This window comes from Lytechinus variegatus, chromosome 3 (genome assembly GCF_018143015.1).
Source record: "Lytechinus variegatus isolate NC3 chromosome 3, Lvar_3.0, whole genome shotgun sequence".
Classification (NCBI taxonomy): domain Eukaryota; kingdom Metazoa; phylum Echinodermata; class Echinoidea; order Temnopleuroida; family Toxopneustidae; genus Lytechinus; species Lytechinus variegatus.
In genome coordinates, this window is record NC_054742.1 from 51,251,567 (window position 1) to 51,266,768 (window position 15,202).

Genomic DNA, 15,202 nt, shown 5'->3' on the forward strand with positions numbered 1-15,202 from the left:
CCTCACTCCCTTCAATCAAAGTCAATATATATTTTCTCACTCTCTATTCAGTTCAGTCTAGATCATTCTCTCTGATTTAATGCTAGAGGGTGGCTCAGATATTCTATGTCTACTCACACTCCCAAAACCTATAGCTAAGACTATATTACACCATTTCTACAAAAAGTAATTTCTTGAATAATAATTCTCAGAATCTTTGTACCTAGTCAAACAAGGTTGATTTCTACTCAACTAAAAAGAAGAAACACCAATAATTCTTATAAATGCTTTCATTCCTGGCACAGTAACTATTGTGTGATAAAGCAAGGCATTTAATCAACATGGCTCTTATTCATCATAAGTCAAATACAGGAAAATACCTTAAACCAGCATTATTGGTAACCAGGCATGCAATCTTCAAAAATAAAACTATTGAATACCTGAATGATGATGACGGCGACAACTAATATCATGACATCAAGAATAATGATAATAATAACAATAACTTCTCACAGATAATTGGAAAAAAATCTAACTCCTTTGTATATTCAGTTGTCAATTCCCTTATCTTTTTTGTCTTGGTAGATGCACTTTCTCAAATTGGCAGTAAGTTTACTTTTAATATCAAATTATATCTACTAAAACTCTATACTAAAATATTGTATCCTCTGATTGACCTCAGCAGGGGCCCGTTGCAGAAAGAGTTGCAATCAATCGCAACTCTAAAAATCATGCGCAACTTGATTTTCAACCTATCAACAGCGCGCATTTGGGACTTGCGATTGATTTTTTGACTTGCGTTTAAACGCAACTCTTTCTGCAACGGGCTGTCATCCTCTGGTGAGATGTTAAACTGTATTGATTTTTGACCATGTCTACATACTTACTACTGGGATGGAATACTCCCCAGGGAGTAGATAATGTGCATACACAGACTGCAGCAAAGAATGAATCCAATAACAAAGGTAAAAGATCTGTAAAATGCTGAGCGTCATTGTCAGTATATTATGCTCTACATAAAAACACAAAATGTGATCATCATAGTTTCAGCACTCATACCAGGGGGAGGTTTCATAAAGCTGTTTGTAAATTAAGAGTGACTTTAAGGACGACTCAGTGGTGAACCTTTCTTACGTGCAAAACCATCGCCAATTAACATTTTTGTGTATATCATTTAACACATGAAAGGATAACCAGTCGTTCTTAAAATCGCTCTTAACTTACAAACAGCTTTATGAAGCACCCACACATTTCAATTTATTCCAGCAAGTACACATAAATTATCAATGCACTAGAAGAGAGATATACAAATATATGATGATATAATATTGACTGGCTATGAGGGAGATATATTTCCCAAAGAAGTCACATATTGCCATGAGTCTTGACTTATGGCTCTACAGAGGGAAATACACTGGTGTATATCCTGAAAATCAAAGGCAGTCGATACTATCATTACAGGTAGCTATGTGATGTGTAATTCAAGTATTTGTATCAATTTTCAGGTAATTTATGAATTTGATGGAGTAATCCTGGCTAAGAAATTGCGACAGAGATTATCATCCCACAGGCGCTCAGTGTGCATGGCATGCATTATCTACATTGCGTTGCTTCACAAACTTGTTCTAGCCTGTTTTTCTATTGAGGAGTAAAAACTTCTCTGCTCTGTATCCTCGATAGCATAGCTCAAAGACCTCAAACACCGATTGCATTACAAAGAGAATTCACCTAGCAGAATTGAGTCCTTATATGAATCTATTAAATCATATCATCGACCTGTCCATGGTTATATCTAACGAGGGTTGTGAAAGGAGGAGAAAGGGGTTCGACATGGGTTTCACCGAGAGCAATGTAAAAGTGTGTCATTCATGTAAATCCTGAGAGATGCTGAAATAATCTACTCTGTGCAGAATTACCCTTTACATCAGGAAGATTGGTTTCCTTTGCAAATTTACTTCTTCACCTGACAAGTAAACCAGGTTTACCCAATGAACAACAGGACTTGTCAGAATGGATTTGAGCTCATTACTTATTACACTATTGACTGTCCTATGATGTGTTAGAGGCTACAAGACGTTGGTATCATTGGATCTGCATTGAAATACTGTTGATCTTTCCTCAAGGATCATTCCCAGCCAGTTCATATGAACAGAAGAAAATATATCAGTTGCTAAAATATGCTGACATGCTTCAGGACTCCACACAAGATTTTTCTTTTTAGTATACAAATGCACAGGCATGAGTGCATCCGTAGGTTTTTATGAGCATAGGATACAGTAACTATGGCACTGTGAAACACACTCCACTGTGCCTCGTTGGCTTAGACTTGTTTTCATAGTCACTGGATGCATAAAAAAACCTGTGTATCATTTGTTTCATTGAATGGTGGAACACTGTAAGTAATTACAGAATGCTCATCAAATTTACCAAAAGCATGGCTAGTCTAAACTTATATTGAATATTGAGATTTTGTGACCATGGATTGTCATAAATTGTGAACCTATGCCTTAAAGCACTCAGAATGCCAGATACACACTCTCTTTAAGCTGGATCTAGGTTTTGAGGCTCAGGGCTAACGGGGGCCGCCAGCTTCCTGCACCAACCAATGATGCTAAAAGCCTGTGCAATGCCAATTTCATTTGCTGGTTTGCTAGCTGTATAAAGCTGCATGCCAAGCCTGTAGTTTTGACCCCTCATATACAGGTACATTTTGCTTAACCATAGTATAGTCACATATTGTATCACCGCACAATATCATGATTTCGGACGTGCATATTACTGTGCACATAAGCAATTTTGTATGCATAGCATAGGACTATGGTATGCAGTTCCATTCCAAAAGACCAATAAATGGAACAAGATTGCAGAAACGATGCGAAAAAATGTAAATCTAGAGGTCTAGGTTTACCTTATTTATCTCTAAAATGACCCCCCCAAAATGCTTAAAATATCATATTACATAGCTTTGCATTAGCAACTGATATTTTTTCTGAAAGAAACATTGGGCCTGAATTGACGAATTCAAATCTCGTCCACACCTTCATACGTTGACATGCAATGTATTGTGGGTATGTTACGCCTACCTACCTACTCCTCGGAATCTGATGAAATATTTCTAAGGTGATTAAGATGATCCATTTTATGTGTTTTTTTCGAGCTATTTAATCTCAACCATTGAAACAAAGGAAGCCATGTCCTTCTTCCACTCAGTTGAATAGTTTTTTTTTCTTTAAATCGGAGTGCACTTTTGGTACAGATCTACAGGGCATCTATTTTTGCACAAAGTCTATTGAAATCTATTTCCAAGATTAATTAAGAGCCAAGGCAAAAGTATTAAAAGAGAGAGATAAGAAAGACATCCTACTCAATCAACTGGAAAATAGGGATGATTTTGCCGTCAAAAAGTAGAAAAAATACTTACCGGTATTCCTATTGGATTGAACAATAAAATAGGGAAATCACATCAAATCAAAGGGCTCAAAATTGCCCCCTCCCCCCAAAAAATCTTTCCTGCAAAGTCAGATTGGTCAAGAGATCCAAGATTGTAAACCTGTTTTGCATGTCTACAATCCTGTGTGAAATTATTAAGCTTGATATGGGTGCTGCATATAGTATGTCTGTAGCTCTGTGGAAACACATACACATCTAGCTTTGGATACATACTCTTTGAAACATTTTATCCAATAGTTACCAAAGTAACAGTCAGAAAACTGGGGAGTGTTCTATCAACATTTTCCGTCTGACAAGATGTCAGATCTCACAACTTTCCTTGATTTTGATTGGCTGAGAAGTACTGTTACTATGGTAACTGTCAGATAAAATGTCTGACAAGTCCTTTTATGAAACGCTCCCCTGAGCTTCATTCAAAATCAAGGAAGGTGGTCAAATGACAAATGCCAATGTAATGCTTCTAGTTTGGACAAAGTAATCACATGTCAGAAGTAATTGCTGTTTAATGGTATGGCAAACTTACCTCATGCTGATATGTATCAAGAGCCTTTCTGGCTTTAAGGAGCAGAAGCTTAGGATCTGTCTCTAGCTTGAAAGAGATGATGAAGGCCTCCGGAGCCCACCGATGGATAAGGACAGGAAGCATCTTTGGGACAGAGCTCAGTCTGACCTCTGGTGGCCCTTCAGAAGACTGCATCTTGTGTTCAGGCTGTGCGGATGGGTCATGAGTTTACTTTAATATCACAATTGATTTACATGCATTGGGGATGAGGTAAAACAGGAAAACGGACTCCATTTGGTGGTTTGGCTAAAACAGCTTCTAAATCCAAACCCTAGGCTAGAAATCACACCAAATACACATTTTCTTCAAAAGGATGTGCTCTTTGTCAAAGAAACTTCTATGTTGACAACTTGAAGGATAAAAAGTGATCACGTATCTAATAATGCATCATCTTGAATGGGTTACATGAATATCTCCTTATAGAATGATCATTAGTAGCTTGAAGTATGAATTAAAATTTTGAATAAATGATTCAGGTTGAGATGAATTACATGTAAATTGGTCACAGCTTAGTGAACAAATATTTTGATCTATCATGGATATGAGTCTATGCTTCTTCATAACTGAAAACTACAGACTTAAGAATAAACCTTTGAATGTCTACCAACCATTTCATCACTTGGTATGTAGAAATCAGAGACTGCTGCTGCAAGGAGAAACATACTCTTCTGTCTCAGCTGACCCAAGACATCCGAGATACTTTTCAAGAAATAGAGGTAGTCTTGAAGAGAGAAGAATGGGATGGAGAGAAGACTGTTGGTAGAGGATGCGGAATGGTAGGATCGTAGAACTCTGGCAAGTCTTGTAGACTCATCTTGTTTCACTGCATACAATGATATAATGAATATGCAAATTGAAATTGGTATGGTGAATTTAATAAAAAAATCAAAATCTGAACAAAACTTTAATATTCTATATCATTTTTTCTTAAATCCTGGTGGATGTCTGATAAAGCTGTTTATAAGTGCTCAATGATATATCCCTGTGTAGTTGACTTAGAACCTAAGAAAAGGCTCCAGCCACACGTAAGGTGGTGCGTAAGAGTGTAAACAGCTTCATGACACACCGATCTGGGGGGTTTTCACAAAGAGTTAAGTCTGACTTAGAGTAGTACTCAAAACCCAATTTGCATGTGGTATAAAAGGCATCACCACATTGGTCAAATCATGTTGATAGGATGCGCACTACTGTGCATTAATAAATAAGATGCATTTAAAACCAGTGCGTTGGCATTCATGACTATAAAGCCATACTTATCTTTTGTGAAACACCCCCTGGGGGCATTTCACAAAATTTAAGTATGACTTAGAGTTGCACATAAATGTCGACACGTATATGATATGTAACATGCAATCTTAATATGCAGTATTGCGTAGCAAGATCTCACAAATGCAATCATGCTTATTATAACACATGCAACTAGGCATGTAAGTGTGACTATAAGTCACACTTAACTCTTTGTGAAACACCCCCCCCCCCCAGTGTAATATTCAAGGTTGACTGAACTTTATCCTCAGGTCAGAAATATAAGGATGCAATAAATCTCAGGAAGTATTTCATTTGTAACAAATCAATACATGAAAAATATGTTATAAACATAAAATGCAAAATAAGCTTTGCTATTAGATGCATTCCTCACTCTGAATGAGTAGATAGTAATAAGACATTTTTTTTCTCTGCAGGCCTACCTGTTATTGCACTTGCACTTGTATCATTGCCTTCTGCTTCTTTTAATACAAATAGATCAAGAAGTTTTTCTTCTGGAAAATGTCTGACAAATGGTTTGGCTGACCTTGCCCGGTGCAGAAAGATGACAGCATAACCAGCTGCTAGAAAGTATCTGAAAGAATTAAGGTGATTTCAAGGTAAAAATAGCGATTCAAAGTTGGATGAAACTGTATTTTTTAAAAATTATTTTGTCAAAAATTGATGAAAGTGCTGCTCACAAAAATGACAAAGAGTTAACTGATAATGTATGAGACGAGTAATGATAAAGAATTGTGTAGGTACATGTACAAGATCTGTTTATTTCCTTTTTTCATTGATAATATAATCTTCAGGAAAATATATAAACTTTTGCATCCTTTGTTTTAAAAAATGTGAGACGATTAGTACTCCATTGACATATATTCTTTTCAACTCAAAGAAAACCTCCACATAATAGTTGGGCAGTACATTATTAGTTAAAATATCAAACACTGATTGCTCCAATGAAGCAAATATGTAAGAGATTTTATGAGTTGCAAAGAAATATATGAATAGATAAGGAAAGATAATGAACAAGATTATCTCTCATTGAAAGTTCTTCCTCAACTAGAATGAGGAATATTGGGGGAAAAAAGTTACTTGGTCTCCCACTCGTTCATCTAATTTCTGTTTGGCCTCAGCCCATATGGTCTAATATGTACTGTGTGAGTAAAAAGGAAAAAAAAAACCTCACAAATCCCAAATTTAAGAAAGAAAAAAAAAAGTCATGAACGCATTACCATTATATATGACTGGAAAGAGTATTTTCTCCAAAATAATTTGATATCATATTTATGGATTATGTGTTAATACTTGGATGATCAGGAGATATTCTTTGCAGTGATGTAAATTTTGATTTGTGCCAAAGTAAAGCATGGATGATATGCAATGAATGAACCCAAGATGCGAATGATGCCATAATCCTACTTGAGCTAGTAAACATATTTGTAATCCCTTTTCAATGAATTTAACTTGAGAATTGATACTGAAAAATTGTTGGAAATTGATTTTAATAATGCAACTCTTGTAGGATTTTGACATCTGAATTCATTCATTGCAGTCATGCCTTACTTTGGCACAAATCAAAATTTACATTATTGCAAGGAATATCTCCTGATTATCTAAGCATTAACACATACCATAAAAATATGCTATCAAATTATTTGGGAGAAGATACTCTTTCCAGACATACATGTATATAATTATTATGTGTTCATGACACATTTTGTTCTTAAAATGGGGATTTGTGAGGTGTATAGTTTTTTTTTTTTACTCATAAGGTAGTTTGTCAACAACTGGTTCACCTACTAACCATTTGGTCTAATAGCCATTAACCCCATTTATCATTTTGTCTTAAAAATTTCCAATTATACTTAACCTATTTCATCTAATATTCTATTGGTCGAACACCACATTGTCTAATTGATTAGACAATCTGTTTATGAATCAAATTTTCATTGGACAAATTGAAAATTAATTAGTAAACAAAGTAGAAATTAGACCATCTGGGAATTACATGAAATGAGAATTGACAAAGTACAGTACCAAATGGCAATTTGATCAAATTGATTGTAGACCAGTTGGGTTTTGCCAATATAAGACTATTTGAGAAGTGGACCAACTGCTTGTTGATGAAATGAATACACACTTTAGAATTATTATAAACAAAACTCTGTTACTCAATTGACTCAAATTTGGTTTCATCTTTCGAAGAGTGGAAAGCAACAAAGCAACCATCTTGTTTAAAACCATGCTCAGGTATGATCACATCACATGATCACATGAATAACTTCTTTGCTTTTTTATAGGGTAGAATTTGTGCAGTTGGCAAAAAGGCTTCCAACTGCTCATATGAAATGCTGCTGGTGAAAAATTTGCGGTGACTTGGTTCATAGATTCTGTTTGATTTATAAAACCATCTAGAAATGGTAGCCATATGTTGTCTTTTTATCTACATAATTGAAATATTGAAGAACAAATAAAAATGTAAGGTACTTTATAAACTCAGTTCTCTTTTGAATCACACACTGCATTACCATCTACCATCAATAAATATTAACATCTGGTCATTTTCAAACAAAAGTGGACATGGGGGTGAAAATTAAAACTTGCTAGAAATCATTAGGCTTCAATGTTTTTTGAAACTAGACATCTTAAAGTATATTTTTCCATTTCATTTACATAAAATTATTAATTATGTCTTGAGATACAGTGAATTTAATGCAAGGGAAATTAAATGTTACAAAATGTTTATTTTTGCATTAAAATTCACATATTGCCTATCACAATATAAAATTTGTATTAGAAGCACATTTGTTGGCAAGATACAAGCTGTGTATTGTATCTAACTCCTAAAAAGCAAAAAAATATTCTGTGAAGTGTTTTTCTGAAAAAAATTGGGTTTCGAAGTTTTCAAAACTGGTTGTCGTGTCACTCACGTTTTAAATGCAAAAAGTTTTCTAGAGCTGTGTATTCTGAAAATTAATTTGTCCCAGTACTGGAGCAAATACAGTTTATCTGTACCTTATTGTATATAAAGTAACTTGGTCCAATGTGTTAAGGTAAAGCTAAAATTAACTGTCAAAGTTGTGTCGTGTCACTCACAATGTCGTGTCACTCACGAAATGTCGTGTCACTCACGGTATTATATTGTGTATAAAAAAGGACATCAAGTAATTTTTGAAGCGTTTTACCAGGGATACAGTCAAAATGTTGTTCCTGACATCATTTAGGCCTATTCTAGGCTAATAATTTCCTCCATTTTCCTAATTTTACTCCTTTTTATGGAAATATTGAATTTGACATTGAGTTCATCTATTTTTCTCTCCTCTCCGTGGTTGCCTTGGTTTAAAAAATCCTGACAATTTTCCATTGGTGTGAAGACTCAGATCCTAATTCATATTTTGGTGAATGTACTGTGATTAAGAATATAACAACATAATCAACACAAAATTATGAATGTATCAAGAGAAAAACCACTATACTTAAGCAATGGACATATTTACAATGCATAAAGGGTTGGTGATGGTGATGGTTCAAGTCATACCTAGGTATTACTCAAACATTCTCTGTCTCCATTTACAGAAATAAGCAGAAAGTTCACCTTTCTTTTGAGTAATGTTATTTCTTTGTTATAATACTCAGCTAGAAAAGTCACGGATCCTTTTTTGAAATTTGCAGAAATTTTAGTGGTAAAGTAGTGTACATGAGATATAAGAGATCACCATGAACACCAAACATTTTTTCAAATTCGGAAAAGAAAATACCTTTCTTTTCCATCTGATTGATTAAATCAACCTTTTCATTTGCCATAAAGCTTGTATTCCAGGACATGAAATAAACAAATTTGCAAGAAAACAAACATTTTGGATATTGCTTGAAGCAGCTACATGCCAAGTTCAAAATCATTATTTGTTCGGCCACCATTCATACCGCTAGTGATTAACTACATGTAGGGTCTGAACAGCAAACTACCGTAAGTGGGCCGATGTGTGTTCAGAGCAGATTTGCATTTACACATATTCATTACAACAAAATGATGCATGTTCATGTAGGTCCCAACAAGTCCCAACCGAGACCGCATTTTGATTTCAGCAACTTTGGATGGGTTGCCATGTACCAGTAGATCAATTTTTTTTTTTTGGTGGGGGGAACCCTGATAAGAACAGAGCTGGACCTCCAGGGGAAAAAGCTATTGAGGTATAAAGGGAGCCTGGTTGGGATGTTGAATTGGATTTTAGTGTGACATCCAAGGGCTTAGAAAAGGAAAGGCTAATGACTTGTAGTTGTTATGTAATAGTAGCAGACTGCAAGAATCAGGTACTGACTGCGTCTTTCACCTTGTGGCTTTCCCTGGATTCCCGTGGTATGGTATATGATCAAATAATTAGCAATGAAAAGGCCCTTACAAATTCCAGCAAAAAGCATAGCTCTGAATTTTGGTACAGTGCCTACATGTACTGCCTTGGGAGGGTCCACATACAAGCAGTGTTTAGGAGAAAACCTATGCTTGTTGAGTTGAATTTCCAATTTTCTCAAGGCAATTTGCTGATAGTCCATCTGAAGTGTGCAGCAACGTGATTGTGGTTTGGTACCAAAAAAGACATTTAAACTGCCATGTCCTATTTGGACAATGCCTATAAAAATATTAAAGGAGAATAATATTGTAATCCAATATTTCAAGAAAAGGGAGTCATACATGACATCATTGGCTACCAGACCATGCCAGATGATGTGAGTGACTATTGAGAATACCTTTCTTACAAGGAAAAATTATTCCATCCGTTGTGGATGCTGAATTGTATAAACCTGTATAAGACTTTCATATACAGATAGGGAGAAAGAGTTAAAGTTTTGAATGATATCAGGCCACAAAAAGAATGTTCGAGTTGATGTCAGTGCCAAGACCTCATAACACCTCCTTCAAGTGCCCCCACCTCCTCTAAAGAGGAGAGTGGTAGAAGCCCTAGTGTGACAATGTGGTATGGTATAGGGAATGTGAGTTGATGGGCAAATATGACCATAAACCAAGAATAAAACATCAGGATGACATATTATGAACTTAAAAGAAAGCAGTTATTATGTAATTAAGATTGTTTTTTGGTTAATGGTATTTTACTCTTCTACATCATGCAAAAAATACTTTCAATGTTGAGATAAATGTTGTACATGTATTTTTGCACTTGTCGTGTCACTCACGTTTTGGATGTCGTGTCACTCACGGTATATAGGAGGGTACCATTTTCCATAGAGAAGGTTTGATTAATTTTGACTATATGTGTTAGATAGGTACACTATTTATGTCCATTTACTGGTACTCACAGTACTCCATGACAACTACTTGGGCACGAATCCAACCATATGTGTTAGTGGTCAGAAACCCATGTCCAAAATTTGTCGTGTCACTCACGCACCGTTTTTTAATCATATCTACTAAACGAATTGTTGAATTCAAATCAAACTCGTAGTGGCCCATGCCAGTCCTACATTGTATATAATATAGTAGTCATGATTGATTCATAACCTTTAAGTTTGAAGATATGAGCCCTTAAACCTCTCCGATTGTCGTGTCACTCACGTTTGAAAATGACCATCTGCATGCAAAAAGCATATTGTGCATATTTACTTCTACCAGATACCCAACAATATTTGATGTGATTTGTTTAATACCATACTCTGTGGATGCTGCACCCCTGGTCCCAGTGCTGAAGTTATCAATGAATCTAACTGTTCTGCTTTCCATAGGTACAGCTGTCCCACCAGACTATAAGACACATTGAATAAACAAAAAGAAAGAAAATAGCATCATTGGACTGAAAAAATATACCCATACAGAGAGGTATCAATAATATGTTGTACATGTATGTTGTGTTCTCAAACTTGTCAATTTTGAAGGTCCGTGATTACATGGTAAGGTCCCCCAAGTCTGCGCACACAACGTATCTGCACGATTCTAGTAAAAGAATTTACCCAATAATCACAAACTTTATACACATGCAATACAAAGAAAGATAGTCATTAAAAAATCTGTCTCAAAATGCTGAAAAAATAATGAGTTTCAGGCATTTCATGTAACAGCCTCAAAATGCAACCTTTCTTATCGAAATCCCTGAATTGTGTGTAAATTGAATGGGTGCACAAACATGGGGCACCATTTTTTTTGTTCAATCTGAAAATGACTTGCTGAGGTTTTTTTCCAAAAATCATATTTCTTTCAAATCTTTAATGAGATTTTTGACACTTAATCAAAAGAATATAAGGAATGTGAAATAAAAAGAAAAATCATGTTAAATCTTAAGTTCAATAGTTAGGTGTGCAGACATGGGGCCCCTTCACATGCTATGGCAGAATAGACAGCTGGCAGCCATCTGTTTCGAGGAGATTTTTAACATGTTTTTATTTTTTTATTTCTCCTCATACACAGATGGCTTGCGTTCATGCAGCTGCAATTAGGGGGTTAACAATGCAAAATCCCCTGACAGGGCTCATCAATTTTTGTCGTTATTTCATGAAAATATAATAAAAACTTGATTAAAATAAAAATTATTGGTATTCCGTTTTGGCCTGAAATGCACCAAAATGGGAAAAAATAAATTTATAAGGACAAAAAACGGTGACTTACTTAGGCTGTTGCGCAACTCCCATTTCCCTGGTTTATACGAAATTAATACATAAACTTATGGCCATTGAGTCCCTGTACAGATCAGAACTTCGGTCTCTGTAATTGGTGAGTGGAGCCAACGGAGTTCAGCGGAACAACCAATACTGATAACACTACAGAGACCGAAGCTTTTAGTCTAATGGCAGACCAGAAGTTATTAAAGGGGAAGTTCACCCTGGCAAAAAGTTTATTGTAAAAATGGCACAAAAAACACTTAAAAATTGCCACCAAAGGTTTGAGAATTTTATTAAAAAGTTATCAAAATTTTGATTAGTTCTATTTGATTTGTTACTTCATATACGAGCAGCTTTCCTGCATATTGTGTATGTAATTTTCTCAGAAAATTGAATATGGTTTTACTTAGACCAAAAGCTTCAGTCTCTGTATGTTGGTTGTTCAGCTGAACTACGTTGGCTCCACTCACCAATACATAGACTAAAGAGTTGTTGGCCCGTACGTATAGACAGTGGTATACTGAACTAACGTTTTATAGATCGCGATTTGAAACTGTTTTTACGCAAAATTTAGTTTCATGGTTTCCATTGCCAGGGAAATATATACCTTGGACCGGGGGGCCGTTTCATAAAGCTGTTCGTAAATTAAGAGCGACTTTAAGAACGACCGGTGAACCTTTCTTACGCGCTAAATTATTGTCAATTAACATTTTGGTGCATATCACTTACCACAAGAAAGGATCACCAGTCGCTCTTAACTTACGAACAGCTTTATGAAACAACCACCAGAGTTATTAAAAAAATCATATGGATGATTGAGAAATCTTTCATCTAAGACATTTTCACCTAAACTGACGTTTTTTCTTGCAAGTTGCCATCTTGAATGACGTCATTATCCTTTCAATTTTTTAATGTCTCGATATATCGAATATCATCTGCTACCTGTGATCGTAGCGGTATGGCTTGCATATGGAACATGAAAAGTAATATCGATATCACACATTCGTAAATTGTTGACGCCCTCTCCGTTCGTTGCTAAATATCTCATATTTTGGCTGCCATTTTGGGGGGTGATTCTCGAGACCAAGACAAGTAAACATTAGTACCGGTAATGTAACACTTTTCATTTCTTTTTTCATGTCATGATTCTTTAGATATTCAAGACATTATTTAGGTAGTTTCTAAATACTTAGACTGTAAATTAGATTTTTTTTTTAAATATTGAAGTCTAGAAATTTAATAGGGGAAGGCGGGTAAGTTGAGCATAGGGCAAGTTGAGCCACCATCTCCAGGCCAATAATGAATGAGTCTGACATTGTGGTGGTGTCATGCATTGATGACCCAATACATAACCCTTAACCCCACCAAATTGTTTTCAACTTTGAAACAAAAAGTACTTTTTAGAGGAAAAATACAAAAATTTCAGCCATAAAAGTAAAAAAGGGTGTGAAATAGATCAGTGCTTTTTTTACCTACACACGTCTTTAAATATAATAAAGATACAAGAACAATATTGTTAGTCCAGGTATGGATTCTCATTCTTGTCATAGTCTTTTACATGATGGATGCATAAGAAATGTGTGGAAGTGAAAATATTTCACTAAGTTCGGACTGGGGTAATTTAAAGGTAAATGCCAGTTTTGGTAACGATATCAAAATGAGTTCGTAGAGAATCCAATGAAATGACCACCAAGGTGTCTGTTTGTATAAATAAAGAATATGTGCCAAAGGATTCTGGAAGAAATTGTGTAATTGCTGAGAAATTAGCAAATAAGCACAGGATTCGAGTCAAGCGTCGGGCACGACATTCAAAGCAATAATAATACACTGTCCCACGTGCGCTTATCTGTGTTGGTGTTCTTCAGTGTGAATATTTTTCAGCGTAGATTTCAAGATTGCACAAAGTTCAGTTTATGTGACTGTACCAGATCTAGACCCTCGATGATATACTGACAATTAAGCCTGGTTTTACAGACTTTCTCATGAAATCTGTGTTTACTGCAACTACTGGCATTTCTCTTTAAGCCAAATCAACATGGGGCAAGTTGAGCCATGGTGATTCTTATAATGGTAATGTATAATAAAAAAAACCTTATAAGCCAAATACTTAAATTTATTGTGATTATAAATAATTATTTGTATTATACTAATTATTTATAATCACATAATATAATGATAAATTTTAGTATTTGTGAAATAATAATTTTTATCTATAAATTGTTTTTCAAAACGGCATTGCTAATTGGAAGTACGTCATACATGAGCGGTTCAACTTCAAGGGTCGACAGTGTATTTTTGTCGTTTACATGTGGATCGAAGGGTCTACGCGGCATCAGTTAGGTAAGAAACCTTAATTTTTTTTACATTTTTATCTAACAATTTTTAAAACCTTCCTACGCATTATGATTAGGCGTAGGAAGGTGTAAAAATCAATAAAATTCATAAACTTTGTTATTTTTGCCCTAAAAGATGGATTTCCTAGGGAAATCTATTGTTTTGGCCATTCTCTTATGCGTCAATGGGACAAGTGTCAAGACGTCAATGATGAAGGAGTATATATCAGGATTTTTAGTCATCATCATGCGTCCTCAGTCTCACTCTCACTCTCAAGGTCAAGACTAGTAATTGATTTCCACCTCCATTCACTTTGTACATGTTGTACACAAGTACAGGTGTGCATGTACAAATCAACTAGTGGTTCCCGAAACCACGATTTGGCCGTTCAATATATCCTCTCACTCATGAAAGTAAAGTCCCAAGCCAAGCCAACCGTCCTAACCTAAGCTAAGGCTAAGCTAACTCAGCTCAACCATCGAGCGGAAGGTAGACCATTCAAGCGCCCGTACTTTCGGCATAGGCTAGGTCTACATCGCCAGTGACCATCCGCTGATACCGTAAGGTGTGCGGACAGGAAAGCAAATCCACACAAGCTTCTGGATTTACTCTAATTTCTTACCGTAATAAGAACAACATTTTTGTTTTTGACTGAATTTAGCTTTACAAAAGCTTCTGCATCCCTGATGGTATGTTTTAAGTCGTCAGGAGGCGGAAAATCCTCGAAGAAGTGTCTTGATGTTGACGTTTGCATCATTCCAGAATTAAATCCCCAGGCTCAAGCAAATACAGTTTTCTGACTTAGTGTATATCAAGACTTTTGGTTATTACAGAAAATTATATTGTAAGACAACAATTTATAGTAAGATTGATATATATGCCCAACTAACTGTTAAGTTATTAAAATTATATATATTGACCTATTCAAATCTAAATCCGTGGATTTCATTTGCCTGAAATAGAAAAACAATGGATTGATTTGAATTGAGCAAGTACCGTAATATTTTACATCATGAT

The 15,202-nt window shown here is 35.4% G+C and overlaps 1 protein-coding gene across 4 annotated transcripts in view; it reads right to left on the reverse strand.

Annotated features, from left to right (window-relative positions):
- The window catches only part of LOC121411295 (phosphopantothenate--cysteine ligase-like), a 33,609-nt gene that overhangs the window by 15,660 nt on the left and 2,747 nt on the right, over positions 1-15,202 (reverse strand). For 2 of the 4 annotated variants that reach the window (XM_041603944.1, XM_041603943.1), the window contains exons 2-5: positions 10,912-11,000; positions 5,680-5,831; positions 4,600-4,814; positions 3,953-4,138 (exon numbers count right to left, since the gene is read on the reverse strand). In XM_041603944.1, the coding sequence (XP_041459878.1) occupies positions 3,953-4,138; positions 4,600-4,814; positions 5,680-5,831; positions 10,912-10,979 (621 nt within the window). In that variant the 5' untranslated portion in view covers positions 10,980-11,000. Of the gene's footprint in view, positions 1-3,952; positions 4,139-4,599; positions 4,815-5,679; positions 5,832-10,911; positions 11,001-14,807; positions 15,102-15,202 lie in introns of those variants that run through there. The other 2 variants (XM_041603942.1, XM_041603945.1) reach the window with 2 other exon arrangements.